We start from the raw sequence: 19,851 nt of genomic DNA on the forward strand, positions 1-19,851 counted from the left end.
CCAAAACATAATTCTCATAGCAAAAGCTCACCCCCTAAAATTTAAAGTAGCATGTATTCTTGTTTAAAGAGGCCAATAGTCCTTCCCCTGGAAATATCTGCAGCTACTGCTATCACTGCTAGCTGCTTACCATTCTCTTCTTTGCAATGTTTGCTTTTCTAATAGATCATCTCAGGAGTCTATTCTATTTCATTACTTTTCATTATGTGGTACCTGTATGTGAGAAATCTCACAGAAAGGCCCCAACTCTATCCCTTACTCAAACTGAGTGCCATTTACTCTAGTGAGAAGCCCCATTATCTTCAATGAGGTTATTTGTTTGGGAAAGTTCTACTCAGCATAAGGATTGAAGAATTGGATCCTTAGTTTGCTGTAGTTTCAACAGTGTTATCAGTGTGTCTGCATCCGCAACAGAGTTGGCTACGCATGTGCCTAAAGGGAGAAATCTTGGCTCCATTGAAGCCAATGGCAAAACTCCCACTAACTTCAATGGAGGCAGAATTTCACCCAGAAAGAAGTATTTTGACTCCCTTCTGGAACTGGCTGGAGTAATGACAGAAGCAGTCACAAGTGTGCCTGTACGAGTCCATCAATGAAATCAGATAGCATTACTTCCCAACACTCAGTGAGATAGTGGGGGACAGGGAGTTCCTTTTGACTTGTACATAAATAAGAAAGGACCAATGAAAATAACTTTCTTTTCTTAAAAGGCCAAAGACTTCAAAATGGATTAACAGAGGCCGCAGTGCTGAGGTGTACTGACCCAGCTGGAAAGATAGAATGCTTAAGGCAGCCAGCATCCACCTGACTCAGTGCTCCATTTAATCCAATTCAACTATACACTGTTATGCCACTGTTAATCTCTCAAGAAAATATGAAATAGAGAGCTTCTTAGCCGACATGCTGTGTAAAAAGGCACTGTTGTTTTAAAAGGCTGTTATATATTGGTTTGTTCCTGCAAAACATTACTTAACCGTTTTGAAAGAGCTGTTCCCACATGTCCCATTAGTTCTCACTTGACAGGCAATGCACTCTCTGTTAAGTTTTTCCTCTGTGCTAATGGTCAGACACAACAGGTACTGACCATTTTATAATCATAATTGCAGGATCTGAAAACACCTAGAGGATTCAGACTAAAATAGATGTGGATATAACATATACTTTTGAAATAGTAATTAATTGTACATTGAGCCAGATGCAGATAAATGGTTTCGCAACAATTCTGCAAGCCCTTTGAGAATCTTGCCTAGAGAGACTTCTGATGAAGAATTTTAGCTTCAGCTTCTCAGGATTACTTACCAGTGAGTGCTTCTTTCGAGAAGAAAGCTCAAGTGTTGTGTCATACAGGCTTTCAACAAAGTTCCTCAGACAGGGGACATTCACTTCATTTTTAACAGCCTGAAAAGAGATTTAATGTTAACACTGTTTTTCATACATTGACTTTCGTATCTAACTTGAAAAAATCATGCAAATAAATAAAACTCACAGCAGCTACAGGTACAAGAATTTCAACGAACAGTCCTGCTAATGCATGCTTGATATCTTTGTCCTTCACTTCAAGGAAATAATGTGCACATTCCTGGCAGACAATTAAAGAGAAGAAAAAAGATTGCACATCAGGTGGAATAAAAACATCTCAATGTTTGCTAAAAGCATATGTGATAGCTTTTTTTCCCTTAAACTGCAAAGAACATTTTATATGTCAATTAAGATTTAGGTTCCACATTCACAATCTGCCCTAGGTATGAGGCAGTGCATAGTCCCAGCAACAGATCAGCAGGGAATTGTGGCTCTGTCCATGACTCTCCATTTGCTTTAGCTTGTGCAGGCTGGTTAATTGGGGGGCCAAATGCAAGGCTTCCCACAATCCCCATCCCTGCCTAGCCTCTCTGTGGGAGCAGTAGTAACAGCCCTGCATTCAGATCCATCTGGAACATAGCCCACAGAAGGGAATATGGAATCCCCTTTTGTCTCTTTACTCCACCAAGTGGGTGCGTGAACCAAGGGACAATCCTGCCCTAAATATTTTGGGTTAGATTATGTTTCAAGGACACAGTAATTGCGAGGGCATGAATTGTGGCTCAGAATGGAGCTCTTCACTGTGGAGGGTAGTAATTTATTATGGGGCTATACCCGCAATAAACTACTTCCCCCATCCCCATAGCTGTATTGGTCAGTGAGTGGAGAGGAAGGAGCCAAGGATGTGCCCATTCCACACTCCTCTCTCTTCAACTGCTCTGGAAACGGAGTAAACAGGCATCTAGCTCCAGTTACTCCTGCATATCTTGGCCCAAGGCCCAGACAGATACTCTTCCTCCTCCCTGGGTCTATAGACAATACAGGTCCTTGGCCACCCTCACAATTTTCCTCCATCCCTTCCTGTGAAGAGCATTTTTTCCCCATTGATGATAATTCACATTAAGAGCTCTCAGGTCTTGATCAACATTATCCCTCCATCTTCTTCTTCGATGGTTAGACACCATATGGATGTCCCTCCAAGAAAGGCTTAGCTGGTCCGGCTTCTGCTGTCCTAAGTACATGCCCTGCCCACTGGAGTTGTTGAGATTTCACTACATTTACTATACAGTAACTCCTCATTTAAAGTCGTCCCTGTTAACATTGTTTCGTTATTAGGTTGCTGATCTATTCGAGAACATACTCATTTAAGATCACGCAATGTTCCAATATAAGGTTATTTGTCTCGCCCCACTCCGCCCGCCCGGCATCCAGCTGGGGAGCGGGGTCGGGATGCAATGGCTACCCCACTCCACCCACCCGGCATTCCAGCCGAGGAGTGGGCAAGCCCCGGACCCTGCTCCCCGGCTGGAGCGCCGGGCGGAATGGGGCAAGCCCCCACGCCCCGACCCCACTCCCCAGCTGGAATGTCTGGTGGGTGGAGCGGGGCAAGGCCCCGCGTCCTGACCCCGCTATGCCCCTGCCTCAACCAAGCTTCACAATCATCATTGGGGAGTACAGTATTAAATTGTTTGTTTAAAATTATTTATAACTTATACTGTATATGTATATAATGTCTTTTGTCTGGCGAAAAAAAAAATCCCTGGAACCCACCCCTACCCCCGCATTTGCATTAATTCTTACGGGGAAATTGGATTAGACATATTAGAGGATTGGACCAAAAGAAACCTGATGAGGTTCAACAAGGACAAGTGCAGAGTTCTGCACTTAGGACGGAAGAATCCCATGCACTGCTACAGACTAGGGACTGAATGGCTAGGCAGCAGTTCTAAAGAAAAGGACCTAAGGGTTAGTTACAGTGGACGAGAAGCTGGATATGAGTCAACAATGTGCCCTTGTTGCCAAGAAGTCTAACAGCATTTTGGGCATTTTGGGCTGTATAAGTAGGGGCATTGCCAGCAGATCGAGGGATGTGATCATTCCCCTCTATTCAACATTGGTGAGGACTCATCTAGAGTACTGTGTCCAGGAGAGGCTGAGGGAACTGAGATTGTTTAGTCTGCAGAAGAGAAGAATGAGGGGGGATTTGATAGCTGCTTTCAACTACCTGAAAGGGGGATCCAAAGAGGATGGATCTAGACTGCTCTCAGTGGTAGCGGATGACAGAACAAGGAGTAACGGTCTCAAGTTGCAGTGGGGGAGGTTTAGGTTAGATATTAGGAAATACTTTTTCACTAGCAGGGTGGTGAAGCACTGGAATGGGTTACCTGGGGAGGTGGTGGAATCTCCTTCCTTAGAGGTTTTTAAGGTCAGGCTTGACAAAGCCCTGGCTGGGAAGATTTAGTTGGGAATTGGTCTTCCTTTGAGCAGGGGGTTGGACTAGATGACCTCCTGAGGTCCCTTCCAACCCTGATATTCTATGATTCTATGATTAGCTTAACATCGTTTTGCTTAAAGTAGCATTTTTCAGGAACATTACTACAATGTTAAGAGAGGAGTTACTGTAGTTGGCTCTTCGTAGACTTCCAACAGTTCCCTATTAGATCTGCTCTATACATCATTCTCCCTTAATACCCCCAAAACTCATATCAAGACTTTATTTTTGAAGGTTGTTAGTTGCTTTTCTTTCTTTTTAGCAAGAGGCCAGGTCTCTCATCCATATAAAATACAGGCCTTATAAGGGTTTTCCTTTTATCTCCTACAATAGCCAGGTCATCAGCACATCCAATGAGTTGGTGAAGGCCCTTTATAAATTCACCCCATCCTGACAATTCTGCAGTTAGCACTTTTTCCATAGCCACATAAAAGGGTATCTGGGACAGTGCGTCTCCCTGCCTTAGTTAGCACACAGCCTATATAGCATACAAGGACAGTTCTCACTATCTTTTCCTCCCTTGCCTGGGCGTGTAAACCAATTTCAATATAGCCTGTAGTTTATAATTATTATACTGTAAATATATGTGTAAAGTGCAAGCTGAATTATAAAACACATCAAGTATGGCTGATTTTAATACATACTTTTAACACCTATTATAATACATTTATATTCTGTGCGTGATGGTGAGTTTGGCACTCAAATAGTATGGTGATGACTACAGTACAAAAATCTAGATAGATTCAATTTGAATCTTGCTTCCACTAAATGGAAATTTTGCCATTGCCTTCAAAGGGAGCAAGAATGGGCCGCAATAGTACCATACTATCAGAAAACATTACCATTTATTCATACCACCAATGTACATTTCACACACACAAAATTGTGCAACATGACACCTCTGTGTAACTGATATGAAATTATGTCAGTATTCATGAATGTGGCTGCACACATGGAAACATAACCAATATGGACTGTGGGCGGGTTGCTCCAAAGAAAAGAGGAAAAAGAGATTGTTTCTATGTTGCTAAATATGATATAAAGCATTTTGCCAAAATAAAACTTATGCAGTTGCTATTTAGGTTTTATAGAAAACAAAAAATATATTTGTATTAATTTTTCAAATATTTACTGTAGGACATTACCATAGGGTATATTGATTTTTATCTCTGAGAAATCTTCACTCAGCTAGTCTCTATACACAGACCAGTAAAAAAGCATGTATTTTTAATAGGATTAAAAAAAAAAATTAATGGCGACTGCCAATGTGTCCATCTGTCACACAAAATGCCCAGAGGGAAAAAGAATAAAGATACCCACATGTAAGCTAATCTTTTAGGAATAGTGACCTTTGTGCATTAAGGACCAAAAAATGAGGATTTTTTCAAAGTTCTAATATGATTTTCCCTGCCTTTTACAGCATGATATACCGTATATACTCGTTCATAAGCCGAATTTTTTTAGTAAAAAAGGAAAGCACCAGAGAAGGGGGTCGGCTTATGTACGAGTATAGAGAGGGAGAGGTGGGACACAGCCCCTCCCCCCAACAGAGGGAGCAAGGAGAGGCAGCACAGCCAGCAGAGCCAGAAGGGACGAGGCGGGGCCAGAGTCTCTCTGCTTCTGGCCACGCTGCTCTCCCCCCAGGCTCCGAAGCAGCTGCAGCTCTAGGGCTGGCAGGCTGCAGCCATGCTGCTCAGCCCCACCCCCAAGCGCAGGCTGTGGCTGTGCCACCTGGCCTGCCAGAGCGTGCTGCAGCCGTGCCACCCGGCCCAGCCTGCTGGAACATGCTGCGGCAGCGCCACCTGGTCTGGCCTGCAGGAGCAGGCTGCGGCCGCACTGCCCAGCCTGCCAGAGCAGCTCCAGCCAGGCCAGAGACATCCTCCCCTGGCCCTCCCCAGATAAGGTGGGAAAGAATGGGATGGGAAGAGTGTGGGGGTCCCGGGCTAGGGGTGGGGTCATGTGGGGGGTGGTCACAGGGGTTACTCCCCTGACTCCCAGCTTCTCCCCCACAAAAAATTTCCCCACCAGTTGCTGTCCCAGCCCAGCAGGGTAAGCAGCTGGCGCGCCAGGACACTTTATTTAGGTTTACCTCCGTGCCTGCGGACGTTCGAGGTAAACAAACCATTTCGGCCCACCAGCGGCTTATCCTGACTCCTGAATTATAGGGTCGGCTTATGAATGGGTTATAAAAATTTTCCATTTTTACTTATCCATCTTGGGAAGGTCGGCTTATAAACGAACCGGCTTATGATCAAGTATATATTAAACTGTTTAAGACAGCCCAAGTGTAGTCTACATCAGAGAATATTACCTGCATAAACTGAAGAGAGGCTTCAAAGTCCTCCACGGGATACATCTTAATGCGAAAGAATTTCATCCCCATTATTAGACTGATAATGCTTTGAACCACATAGGGGCTTTGCTCTTTATGCCGCAGCTCTTTTAATTCTGCCATGAATTTCTTCTTCACAGCAGGAAATCTGTGAAATCACACTGGTTAGTTACAAAACAATAGACTGGTAGTAAGATTTGACATGTATTGTTAGGTACCTAGAAGAGAAACAATAAAAGAGATATATTATTATATCTCTTTTATTCTATTATTAATAGTTATTTGAGTTTTAATATATCTTACTAGATGTGTTTTTTTTATTTAGGGTATGTGTGTGTGTGTGCGCACTGTCCTCTGGGATGCTTCTCTCTCTCATTCCCATTTTCCCAATAGTTCCCTCTTCAAAACCTCTTCATTAAGTTGCCACATCTTTATGGCCAAAGATGGCTGAACATAACTCCCTTAGTGCCTGTAAACATTAAAGAGAGATCGACAGGATGGATGGATTGAGAGCAATGCAAAATGCTCCCCTTCCTCCCAAAGGCTGAGTGTACTGTTTCCATAGCGCTCCCAGTTCCCACAAGCTTGGAGAATGAGAGAAAATCTTATTGCCTGATCTTAGACCTATCCCATTACTGCATCTAATGAACTTTCCTAATTTTAATTCACTGTGCTTCTTTTTATACATAAGCTAACTCTACTATAAAATAATTCTTCATACTTTTTTGAAAATCCAGGATAAAAGACAGTTTTATTGCATGTGTCAAGTTTTCAAAGGAAAATGTTCAAATGATAACCAGAAAAATATTCAGATAGGTTGTGCTAGCCTTCAGGTTTTCTTGATAGTTGTTACAACACCATTGTATCTTAAAAAGAAGAACAGGAGTACTTGTGGCACCTTAGAGACTAACAAATTTATTAGAGCATAAGCTTTCGTGGACTACAGCCCACTTCTTCGGATGCATATCCGAAGAAGTGGGCTGTAGTCCACGAAAGCTTATGCTCTAATAAATTTGTTAGTCTCTAAGGTGCCACAAGTACTCCTGTTCTTCTTTTTGCGGATACAGACTAACACGGCTGTTACTCTGAAACTTGTCATTGTATCTTAGGTACCAGAGATAATTTCTATTCCAAGTGTAAGAAAATACTGTGGTTTCTCAGATACCACAGGGTAGTAAGTAACTGATGGTAAATGCTGACTTTTTTAATGGCAACCACTATACTAATATATTTTAGAAGGTGGTGGTATTATTTGACATACATTGGGAAACTGCAACTTTACAGTGTACTGTGCCCAAGGACATTTCAATTACTCATTGTCATCCAAAGGCATGGAACAGAAATCTACTATGATAAAGGTTACAATTTTTAATTCTATATTGGTAGCTCATCCACTCTAACTTTCTATTGAGATTCAACTTAGAATGATTTCACATAGTAAACAAGAGATATATGATATAATAATTCCCTCAAATCTGTTGTTCAGACATAATACTTTTTCATCTATTTCAATTTGCTACTGCAGAATAAACATTTTAAAAAATTGAATATAGATAATAATGTAGGTAGAATCTTTTAAACAATTATTTAAAACACATTAACACCACCAATGTTAATGCAGTTAAAATGGCACAAATCAGGCTGAAAATACACTCCTTAATATAGGCCCTGACCTGCAAACATTGGATCATGTGAATACTCATATGAATAGTTTAGTCATGAGTAGTTGTATGAGCAGTCTCAAAGAAGTCAATGGGACTACTAATATGTGTAAAACAAACGTATGTGCAGGTATTTTCAGGATCAGGCCTATAGTGATTAGATTAATAAAATTTTATGGAAACTCAGGTCAGAAACCTATATAAATGAGAAAATGATTCTGCAACTTTTTCTTGTAGATGAACTTTTATGAATGTGGAGATCTCAACTGGTTTCCATAGGACTCCATGCAAGTGCAGCCGTATGCCCAGGCACAAGAAGCTGCAAGATCAAGGCTTTATTGTGTTTCCACAAAAACACCTCTTATTTACACATGATCACTTTGTTCCGTTCAATGACTTATCCACCAATGATACCAAATTATTTCATATGTACTCTCATGTCATCTGTTTTCCTTGTAATTCAGTAATCATTCAGGAATCCTGGCTCACTAACTAACTAACTAACTAACTAACTAACGGAATTTTAATTTCCTGATGAATGTCTTACTGGTGAATATTTCTATGAATATTATATTGAATTATTAAACAAATGTACTTTATACTGCCCATGCCCCTTTTCTGTTTGCTTTCTTTAAACATTTATGCAATCAAGTTTTACTAGTATGGATGCTTAGCAAATTTTAAGCTTCTGGGCTTGTATATTTGTACAAAGTGAGCTTCAAAATGTACTTTCTGTGAGAGTTCACACTAGGAAACCAGTGATAGGAAACAATACCATGAGACTTATGCGATCTAGCATAAGCAAGCAATTCAGTTTTAATTTTGGATTTTGTTACTTCACGTAGCAAGCCATTGAGTATATGAAACTTCTAAAAAATGTAATTGAATAATTTTGAAAAATCTCAAAAAATCTTGATCTATTCGCAATTATCCCATGAATAAAATAGGAGGTAAAAAATTTAATTAAAAAAAGCAGGATAGATGCTTCTTTTTGATTGTTGTGCTAGTAACTGCTTATGGCTCTGTTTACTATTAAACAGAATTCAGAACTGGAACCATAAATTAAAAACTGTGGAGGGGAAAACTCAGAGATGGAAAACAGGTGAAAGGGACAGAGGTGGGCAAGAAACTAAACACAGAAATTAGATAGGGGAAAGAATGAGGAGGCACAGGGGAAAGAAACTGACTTCCTCAAGGAGACTGGTACACAACAGTCCTGTGTATCTTTTTAAAACAAAACTATATAACCTTTTATACATCGCTATTACTGTGTTCAGCAATGATATGAGCTTACTTTCTTTAACCTCCCACACAACGTCTCTGTGAGTTATTATTTCTTTCTGTTATTCTTGTCATGACTTAAAACCCAGTCTTGCAAACACTAACAAGTGTGTGGCCTGCTTCCACAAACAGCCCCCCCGACTCTAATATAATTAATAACAGCGTATATTAACAAAGAACAATATAAAAAATGGACAGAAACAAAAGATAAATAAAAGAACTAGCAATATAAGAAAATAATATGTTAAAAAAGGGAATGGAAAAGGAGAAAAAAAAACGCTTGCAACTTTAAGGTTGTTAAACTAACCAATATTTTGCTTCATTCATGTTCATTTCAACCTAAAAATAACTTTGACCATTTTTTGACAAAATAGCAGCAGGTCCCAAAATTATCTTTGTGACATCAGTATAATCTCCAAAAAATGCACCACTTAAATTTAGTTCTAAACTTCAATAATTGTAAACATTTAAAAAAATGTTTCCATGACTGAGTATGGGTCATTTTTAGCTTTGCCAAGTTAGGGAAAGAATAGCACATAGTAGAAAAACTCATTCAAATTAGGTCCCTCCATCCCTTTAGGCTTTCCACAGATAGCGTCTGTGATGAAAACTAAAGCTGTTGTAGTCTGGTTGAATTTAGCTTGAATTGGTTGACTGGATGCAGAAGCCCAGTCTGCACCTTCTGTGATTCCATAGGCTCCCATGCGATGGAACATTTTGGAGAACAGACTGCTCAAGTGAAATGATTTACAGTTTCTTTAAACTATAAAATAAAGAATATCAAAATATCCATGTTTCCAGAATAATAAAATTAAAATCTCTCTGATTTCCAATAGGCAATGTATTTAAGTATACTTACTTAGCTTGTGCTAGCACACCTATTACTTCTGCATACAGATCTGCAACAATGTGCATATTTCCAGTGTTAGGACCAAGGTACCTAGCAAGAAATAAATTAGATGGTTAGAAAGCACACTGCTTTAACTAGTACAATTTTATTAAACAATTCAGCAAGCAATTCTTTTCGTGTTTTGTGTGGGAAAGAGCCTTACCCTTCTTTATATTTAAAGTGCTTGAAAGCCAAGTTAATAACATCATGTACCAAACTGTCTATGACAGGATGAAGTGGAATCTGAAAGTACAAATAAAACATAACTGGCATGTGAATATTAAAGTTTATGCTTCATACTTCAATGCCAATATTATTTTTGTATATCGTCCCTGAATAAATATTATATTAGCTGAAAACTGGGCTAAAAATATAAAGACGGCTTATTACGAAGAGAAATATGTCATCTCTGAAAAATATGGCAAAATGAAGTCCATATTAATACTAAGTTCAATAAGATGTTTCCCATATGTGGAAAGAGAGGACAGAATAAACAAACAGTTGGTTTAGAAACCATTTTTATGCTAGACTATTTATGTTATAAATATAAATTAATAATAATTTGAAAATTAGCCTGAGAGATGAAATACTGTACAACTTCACAATCATTTACTTCTTAAAGAATCATTTATTTTAAGGATCCCATACCTGTTTCAAAACTTCTATTAATACTAAAGAAAAAATAAAATCAATGGCTAAATCTCTTCTTTCCATTAGATAGTCTCGCTGCTGTTCATCACTGCAAAATCAAAAAAAGAAATAAAACAGTAGTGAGACATGTGTCTTATTTTATATAATAGGTCTGCATAAATTATAAATAATCATACAAATCATACATAATATACAAATAATCATAAATTGGGTTTTAGTTCTAGGCTTTCAACCTGTAATCCTAAATTAAAAAATGAAAGGCAGTACAATGACAGTCTCTTAAAATCTAGGATAAATAGCACAAGTACAGATCTGTCACATTCATCTATTTTCAGAAGTCGACATGCCCTCCCTTCACTTCCTCTCTCTCTGTTTCCAGCTCCAGAGACCCATGTTGGCTCTTTCTCCCTCAACACTCAGGTACTCCATTTTCTCTTTTTATGCTCTAATTGAGTAATGCTGAACTGAAATCTACAGAGTGGATTTTGTATTTCAATCTCACTCTCAATGTCACTGTTTATTACATTATCAATGGTTTTGAAGGTGGAAATAGTACCAGAGTGTCGTATTAGTCAAAAATGATTTTAGGTCAAGATTTTCAAAAATAGGAGCCTGAAGTTAAATTCCCAAATCCAGATTTAGGCACTTGCTTGACAGTTTAGAGTGCTGCACATCCAGCAGCTCCCATTGAGATACATTTTTTAAACATGGGTACCTAAAGTCAGGCACCTAAATCCATAGTTAGACACCTAAATCAGAGGCCTGGGTTTCAGAGGTCTGAGTACTAATAAATCCTGCTGAACTCAAAGACCATTGACCAAATATGTATTAAATTGGCTAACTTTACACACTCAATTTTGAAAATGTTGGCATCTGCATTTAATTAGGGTTGAATGATAGTTTACTGTGTCATACTGACTAATGTTCTGTACTAAAAATTTGGGCATCAAAAATATATATACATCATATTGATGAATAATTTTTAGTCAGTGACAAGAAAATGAGACTTGCAAGAGCCTCAGGCAATGTTTTAAAGATTATTTTCAGAAAAGATTTGTTTGGCCTGGTGAAATTCAGTATCCTTTTCATATTCCAGTCAGATAGCATTAGAACTTAAAAGAAAAGAAAGAAAAAAGCCTAGTAATATCAACAGCAACACATTATATTTTATAATCACTACTGATTTTTGCTTCAATTGTAATCAAGTTCCCAAGAATAGAAAATCTTCACGCTGGCCTAGCAGCCAAACATGAATATCTAAATGCCCTATAGTTACAGAGGTGACCTTGCAGGATTTTTCATAAATAAATACAGAAGAACGTAAGACTGTCCATACAGGGTCAGACCAATGGTCCATCTAGCCCAGTATCCTGTCTTCCAACAATGGCCAATGCCAGGTGCTTCAGAGGGAATGAACCGAACAAGAAATCCTCTCTCCATTCTGAAAACTGACCATTTAATCCTACCCTTTGTTTCCTATCTTTCAACCAGTTACTGATTCATGCATGGGCGGTGCGTCGCATAGGCTGGGGGAGGCTGTGCCTACCCAAACAGCCTGGTGTGGCCCTGCCCATGCTCCTCCCCGAAGCCCTGCTTGTCTTTTCCAGCTTGGCCCCAGCCCAGGCAGGTTAGGGGGGCCAGGATGCTAGGGAGCTCCGGGTACCGGGGCCACGCCGCCCAGCATTGGAGGGGAGGGGCTGAAGGCACTGGGGCTGCCCGCCCTTTGCTCAGGGCCAGGGGGCTGCGCACTGCTCACCAGCTCTGTGCTCGGAGGCCGCCCGCCCTGTGCTCAGGGGCTGGGGCTGCGCACTGCCTGCCTGGGGCTGTGTCAGGGAGGGGCTGGCGGCCGTGGGGGGACTCCGGTGGGAGAAAGGGGGCAAATGCTCGGGTGAGGGGTGGGGCCAGCTGGGGGCTAGCCTCCCCCAGCCGGTGGTTCACCCGCCACCCATGGATCCATGACAGGACCTTCCCTCTTATCCCATGACAGCTTGCTTTGCTTAAGAGTGTTTGTCAAAGGCTTTCTGAAAATCTAAATACACTATATCCACTGGATCACTCTTGTCCACATGCTTGTTGACACCCTCAAAGAATTCTAGTAGATTGGTGAGGCATGATTTCCCTTTACAAAAAACATGTTGACTCTTCCCCAACAAATTGTGTTCATCTATGTGTCTGATAATTCTGTTCTTTACTATAGTTTCAACCAATTTGCCTGGTACTGAAGTTAGGCTTACTGGCCTGTAATTGCCGGGATCACCTCTGGAGCCTTTTAAAAAAAATTTACATCACATTAGCTATCCTCCAGTCATCAGGTACAGAAGCTGATTTAAATGATAGGTTACATACCACAGTTAGTAGTTCTGCAATTTCACATTTGAGTTCCTTCAGAACTCTTGGGTGAATACCATCTGGTCCTGGTGACTTATTACTGTTTAATTTACCAATTTGTTCCAAAACCTGCTCTAATGACACCTCCATCTGGGACAGTTCCTCAGATTTGTCAACTAAAAAGCATGGCTCAGGTTTGGGAATCTCCCTCACATCCTCAGCTGTGAACACTGATGCAAAGAATTCATTTAGTTTCTGCACAATGGCATTATCTTCCTTGATTGCTCCTTTAGCATCTCGATTGTCCAATGGATCCGCTAGTTGTATAGCAGGCTTCCTGTTTCTGATGTACTTCCAAAAAAAAAAAAATTGGTGTTATGTTTTGAGTCTTTGGCTAGCTGTTCTTCAAACTATTTTTTGGCCTTCCTAATTATATTTTTACACTTCACTTGCCAGAGTTTATGCTCCTTTCTGTTATCCTTAATAGGATTTAACTTCCACTTTTTAAAGGATAATTAAAAGGATTTAAAGGATATTGTAAAGTATAATTAAAATTAAAACATAATTAAAAACAACACATTTGTTTTTGAGTGGTTTGATGTGGTATGATGTGGGGTGAAGAGGTATTTCGAACATATGGAAAGATTAATGGTGTCTCTTTCAACTTTCATTTATGTGACAGCTATTATATACCAGTTCATTCACCCATGTGCAGTTAATTGTTAGCACAATAGGGTAAAAAGTAGATTTAATATAACATGAAACTGAATTTTTGGACAACTAAGAAGTGAGCAAAAAGTCCAAGTTAGCACGCTTATTTGAGGTTGACTGTTCCAACATCTGATTGGATAATAAATAAGACATTATCTGTCTTTTCTATGCCTTTCACTGGTTGAGAATCCACAAGCAGCCAGCATCCTCTTTCTATATCTTCCTTAGCTTTCCACTTTCATTATTTATTAATGCTAACTGCATGCTGGATGCTATATAAAACATGTACAAGAAATGGTCCTGCTCTGAGTAGCTTCCAATCTAAATAAGTGTGAACGTTTGCTCAGTTTTAAAGTATATTGAAAAGCTGTCATGAGAAAAATTGAACTTTTAAGTGTATGGCTATCAATCCCCAAAGGTCCAGCCCTGTAACCTTTCTCAGTCAAAACTCCCACTGATTTAAGTAGGATATTTTTCTGAGACACCAGTAAAGATCAGCACAGTTCTCATGTACATGAATAATCCCACTGACGTCTACTAGGCTACCTGTGCTTAAAACTAACCATGTGTTTAGTGCTTTCATTGATCAGGATGAATATAAGGGATGTGTGATCTGACCTGCTAGTCTACAATAATCTGAGAAAATCCAGTGTATTTTTCATAACAATCTATGAAATGCTAATCTTATATCCTCATTGAAGAACTGAAGTTCTAGCAGGCCCCACAGCTCCAATTGACTTCAATAACTATTGGCCACTTTTCAAGCAGTTATAGTTTTCAAAGAATAAAAGTGTACTAAAAACTCTTTAAAAAAATTCTCTGCTAAAAGCAGACCTCAGATACCGCCAATTATCTAGTTCCCTAAAAAAAAAGAATCAATTACATCATACGAGGTTTAGGTAGCATTATTGGGTTTTGTTTTGTTTTGAAACTTCATTAAGGCAAAGTTACAATAGAACATTAACATACAACATCATATATTACTTATTTGGGATCAGGTTAATATTTGCTAGAGCAGTGGTTCTCATCTGGGGTATGCATAACCCTGGAGGTATACAGGGGTCTTCTAGGGAGTACATCAATTCATCTAGGTATTTGCCTAGTTTTACAATAGGCTACATAAAAAGCACTAGCAAAGTCAGTACAAACTAAAATTTCATACAATTAATTGTTTTTCCGCTCTATATACCATACACTGAAATGTAAGTACAATTTTTATATTCCAATTGATATATTTTATAAGCAATTTTTCAGTAATAGCGTGCTGTGACACTTTTGAATTTTTATAATCTGATTTTGTAAGCAAGTAGTTTTTAAGTGAGGTGAAACTTGGGGTATTCAAGACAAATCAGACTCCTGAGAGGGGTACAGTAGTCTGGAAAAGTTGAGGACCACTATGCTAGAGCTCTTCAAGTGAGCTATTTGCAGTGTTTTGGTATATGGATATATGTATATGAGAAAGCAAGTATGCAATCTATAGTGTTTTTTACTGTTTCTTAGACCATCTGTTCTATTCTTGTGAACAAGCAGCTTACTAAATCTATAACAATCCTGCTCTCTGATGCGCCTGGAGATTATTGTCAGTACAGTACCTTCTCACAAGAGTAAAGCAGACGGACACAATAGATGAAAAGCACTATTTAAATGGCATTCACAAAATTCAAAATGGTGGTGAGGACCAATACTCTGGTTGATATGGGATCGTCCAGGAGCATAATTTTAATTGTAAGAATATTGCACTCCTTCTTTAGGTGGTCTGGGGGTAGACTCCTATAAACTTGATGTGAAGAATAAAATGATAGTATGTTATAATACAGATAGGTAGTATTTAAAGCCCAAGAATCTTGAGAGTGCCCTTTAAATATTTAGACATTTGTTTTGCTTATTCAGCTAAAAAGTGATTATTCAAATTGATATACAAAAAATGGATTGCCTACAATTCAGAAATGTCACCCAATACCAGAATTTTCCTGAAATTCCTGTTTTCCAAAATTTCAATGCCTGAAAAGCCACTTAAATAAAAAGTATAACAGAAGCTGAACACTTAAATGTAATACATTACATCTTTGAATCCAAATTATGTTTATTCAAGAGTGTACCTTTTGGATTTAGTGCTTGTTCTTGGTCTGTATTCATGAGATTCATCTTCTATGCCATTTTGCCTTTTATACCAATCAAAAAGAGTGCGCAGAATAGAGGGTAGGCAATACTCTGAAAGGGAGCTCATTGAGCTTATTACCTATGGGGGAAAACATCATAATTCAGAGAGTATTCAAGCTTTATCTTCACCTTCAAAGAGTGCTGTAAATTCATATTTAAAGGTTAAACTCGCTCTTGTTTTTATCTCCATTTGAATTTTTTATTTTACCACCAGCAATGCACCTTAATGTTCTTTATCCACACATACATACAAACAGAACTGTAAAATGGTTTGCACTTCTATAGTGCCTTTCATCTAATATCAAAGTGCATTAAAAATATTAATTACATCTTGCAACAACTTGGAAAGAATCTTTAAGAGGGGAGGGGCTGTTTCCTGTATACCTGGCTGCCGTGCAGTGGAGTTGAAAATGATCACTAGGGCAATCACAGCGGAACACTGTGGAACACCTAGTGGAGGCCAATTCAGTTGACTTACACAACACTGCATCTACACTGCCTCTCTGTCGACTCACCAACATTGAATTAAGTGATACGCCTCTTGTGGAGGTGGAGTAATTAAGTTGACGTAACAGGCAAGTACGGTCGGTGGAAGGGACCTAATAGTGCAGACACATACATTATTAGGTCGACATAAGGCATTTGGCGTTGCTCTAAGTTTGTAGTATAAACTAGGCCTAAATTTTTATACCATGCTCCCCACCATGGTGTCTGAGCATCTTCCAAGGTAAGGAAATATGTCCATTTTACAGATGGATGAATTGCTGAACCTAGACGTGATTTGTCAGAGGATTTGCAAAGCGATGAGCACTCTGGCCCTGGACCAAAAAAGCAGTGAAGCATGTGCTTACCTTAAAATGTGTGAGTAGTGTCATTAACTCCATTAGGATACCCACACGCTTAAGTTAAGCGTCTAGTTAAATGCTTTGCTAGATCAAGTCCTGACAGTTCAAAGCCTTGCAAGATCAAGCCCATTGAGTGTCAGTGACTAAGCCAGGAATAGACCAAAGGAGGTCAAATTCCCTATTCTAACACCTAACCTAACAACATATGTTCCTAAACTGTAGTAAATGCATTTATAGCAGCCTTTATGGAATGACAACTCATTCAGAAATGCAATTTAACCTAAATTCTGATTTATTTCATTATAAGACAGCAGATTTTTGATTAGCTGCAGAACTAACTTACTTCTCAGTCATCTTATGAGGCTTAAAGTTTGTGAAATGTTTTCAGGATGAAAAGTGCTAAGTATTATTACTATTTTCAATTGTATTCAGACATCATGAACTAGAACAGGGATCAGCAACCTTTGGCACGCGGCTCGCCAGGGTAAGCACCCTGGCGGGTAGAGCCAGTTTGTTTACCTGCCATGTCCGCAGGTTCAGCCTATCGCAGCTCCCACTGGCCGCGGTTCGCCACTTCAGGCCAATGGGAGCTGCAGGAAGCGGCGGCCAGCTCATCCCTCGGCCCATGCCGCTTCCCACAGCCCCCATTGGCCTGGAGCGGCGAACCACAGCCAGTGGGAGCCACGATCGGCCGAACCTGCGGACATGGCAGGTAAACAAACTGGCCCTACCCGCCAGGGTGCTTACCCTGGCGAGCCGCATGCCAAAGGTTGCCGATCCCTGGACTAGAACTTATGGGCTAGAATTGAATCATGTTAAACCAAAAAATTACACCTATTTCCTGTGTAAACATAGTACATTTCTACAAATGTATTATTCTTTCTAGAAAAGCATACATATTTCAGTCCAGCTGTTTCAACACATTTTATTATTTGATACATGAAACCAATAACTGGAAGTTGGTATGAAGACACTGTAATTTGGTGTAGCATCAGGGGCGTTCAATGAAAAAATATTACAGTAGTTCACATTAAATTATACTAAAGCCCTGAAGCATAAGCATTCAGATAAGCATGTAAAGGATATAAATAATATTGTCAGCTCAAAATGCTAATCACTATCAATTCAGGATGCTATCAAATTACAGCTTAGACAATTTTATCTTACTTTCTAAAGCTTGAAAAAGTTGTTTCTGCAGAGTGTCACACCAATTTTTATTAGTCATAAATAATAATTAAACAACACAGGTTGGGCCAGAGTATAAAACTTATGCAGAGATCCCATTTGCAGAGCACCCATTATACATTTTGATTCAATTTTTTTAAGGGGCAGGTGTAGGAACATGGAAATGTTGTTCTCAATTTAAAAATATGAACTTGCACGAACATATTCAACTTTGCATTGAATTAAATAAAAAGTCAATGAGTCCCTACCCCAACACTTTCAATGGCTATCAATTGTCATATCAAAAATACTGTAACAAGATGTGATGCTTCATAACAATAAAGTACCTAGATTGGGAAATGTATGTAGCAGAGAAGAAGCAAGCATAATTAAATTATGTTTTCTATGCATTCCAGAGAGAAACCTGTTTTTCACCCCAGTTGTTTATAACACGTTCTTTTCTAGTATAGCTGCCATTAATGTTTATTATTAATTAAAACAGCACTATAAATGTACATGACACTTTAAAGAACCTGTAAAAAGACAAGGTCCCTTCTTCAAAGAGTTTACACATCATCCATCCGAATACAATACACAGAAATAGGCCAAATATGAAAAAAGGCAGACACATCATTAATGAGCATGTCACCATAAGAAAGCTTTGTGGAAGAGGTGGCTTTTTATGAGGGATCTGGAAGATAAGGAAATTCTGGGTGCATGGGAAGTGAGACAGTTACAAATACAAGATCATGAGATAGATTAGTGGTACTGTTGATATCTTGTTTATTTTTTATTTTTTTGTATTTTTAGTGAAATGCTAGTTTAAAAAAACAAGCCCATATTTTCACTTTTACATAGACTTCTGCACTGCTTAGGTTGGCACCAGGGCCGGCTCCAAGCACCAGCTTGTCAAGCAAGTGGGGCGGCCACTCCGGAGAGGGGCGGCACGTCCAGCTATTCGGCGGTAATTCGGAGGATGGTCCCTCACTCCGGCTTGGAGCGAAGGACCTCCCGCCAAATTGCCGCCGCAGATTGCGATCACGGCTTTTTTTTTTTTTTTTTTTTTGGCTGTCTGGGGCGGCCAAAACCCTGGAGCCAGCCCTGGTTGGCACCAGGTCATAATGCCACATAAATGAGCACCCAAAGCCACACTGCCAACTGAATCAAGTAAAATTAGTTGCAGAGCTCTTTATTTATGATTTCCTGCAGAACGAAGCTAAACCCTAAAAGGCAAAATACTCTTCCAAATGAAGTTTCTTTCTCCCATTTACTACTAACTCTGATTCAACAGATTTATATAATTTACTTCAAGTTTGCACAAAAGGTTCGCCACCAGGAGTTACTTAAAGTTCATGACAAGCAATGGGAAAGCCTCAAAAAGTTCCATTCCAATACAAATTCAAAAATTTTGGTATCTATCCAAAGCTTATCTGAGTTATCTAGACCTATTGGTTCTGCAGCATTGGGCTGGAAATCTCATGAGAACTCTCGCAGATTTCAGCGTAAGAACATAAGAACGACCATACTGGGTCAAACTAATGGTCCAACTCATCCAGTATCTTGTCTTCTGACAGTGGCTAGTGCCAGATGCTTCTGAAGGAATGAACAGAACAGGGCAGTTTTGAATGATCCATACCCCTGTCATCCAGTCCTAGCTTCTGGCAGTTGGAAGTTTAGGAATACCCAGAGCATGAAGTTGCATCCCTGGCCATCTTGGCTGGTAGCTATTGATGGACCTATCTTCTGTGAACTTATTTACTTTTTTTAACCCAGTTATACTTTTGGCCTTCACAACATCCCTTGGGTTCCACATATTGACTATGCATTGTGGAAAGAAGTACTTCCTTTTGTTACTTCCTTTTGCTGCTTATTAATTACATAGTTCTTGTGTTATGTGAAGGGGGGTGAAGCACTTCCGCTCCTGGTCCCAGCCAAAATATGGAAGCCCAGAGGAATGCAAACATGGAAAAAGTCAACCACATTACAAAAAACTCCTAAAATGGTTGAGTCAATTTTGTTTCAAGTTTTGGTGAAGGTTC

General features: G+C 39.4%; 1 protein-coding gene across 8 annotated transcripts in view; it reads right to left on the reverse strand.

Annotated features, from left to right (window-relative positions):
• Positions 1-19,851, reverse strand: part of FRY (FRY microtubule binding protein) — a 422,104-nt gene that overhangs the window by 193,016 nt on the left and 209,237 nt on the right. For all 8 annotated transcript variants that reach the window (XM_054015341.1, XM_054015336.1, XM_054015335.1 and 5 more), the window contains exons 4-10: positions 15,743-15,882; positions 10,602-10,692; positions 10,117-10,196; positions 9,924-10,004; positions 6,102-6,270; positions 1,487-1,579; positions 1,300-1,398 (exon numbers count right to left, since the gene is read on the reverse strand). In XM_054015341.1, coding sequence (XP_053871316.1) covers positions 1,300-1,398; positions 1,487-1,579; positions 6,102-6,270; positions 9,924-10,004; positions 10,117-10,196; positions 10,602-10,692; positions 15,743-15,882 — 753 coding nt within the window. The remainder of the gene's footprint in view (positions 1-1,299; positions 1,399-1,486; positions 1,580-6,101; positions 6,271-9,923; positions 10,005-10,116; positions 10,197-10,601; positions 10,693-15,742; positions 15,883-19,851) is intronic.

The sequence above is a fragment of the Malaclemys terrapin genome, chromosome 1 (genome assembly GCF_027887155.1).
Source record: "Malaclemys terrapin pileata isolate rMalTer1 chromosome 1, rMalTer1.hap1, whole genome shotgun sequence".
NCBI classification, from domain to species: Eukaryota; Metazoa; Chordata; order Testudines; family Emydidae; genus Malaclemys; species Malaclemys terrapin.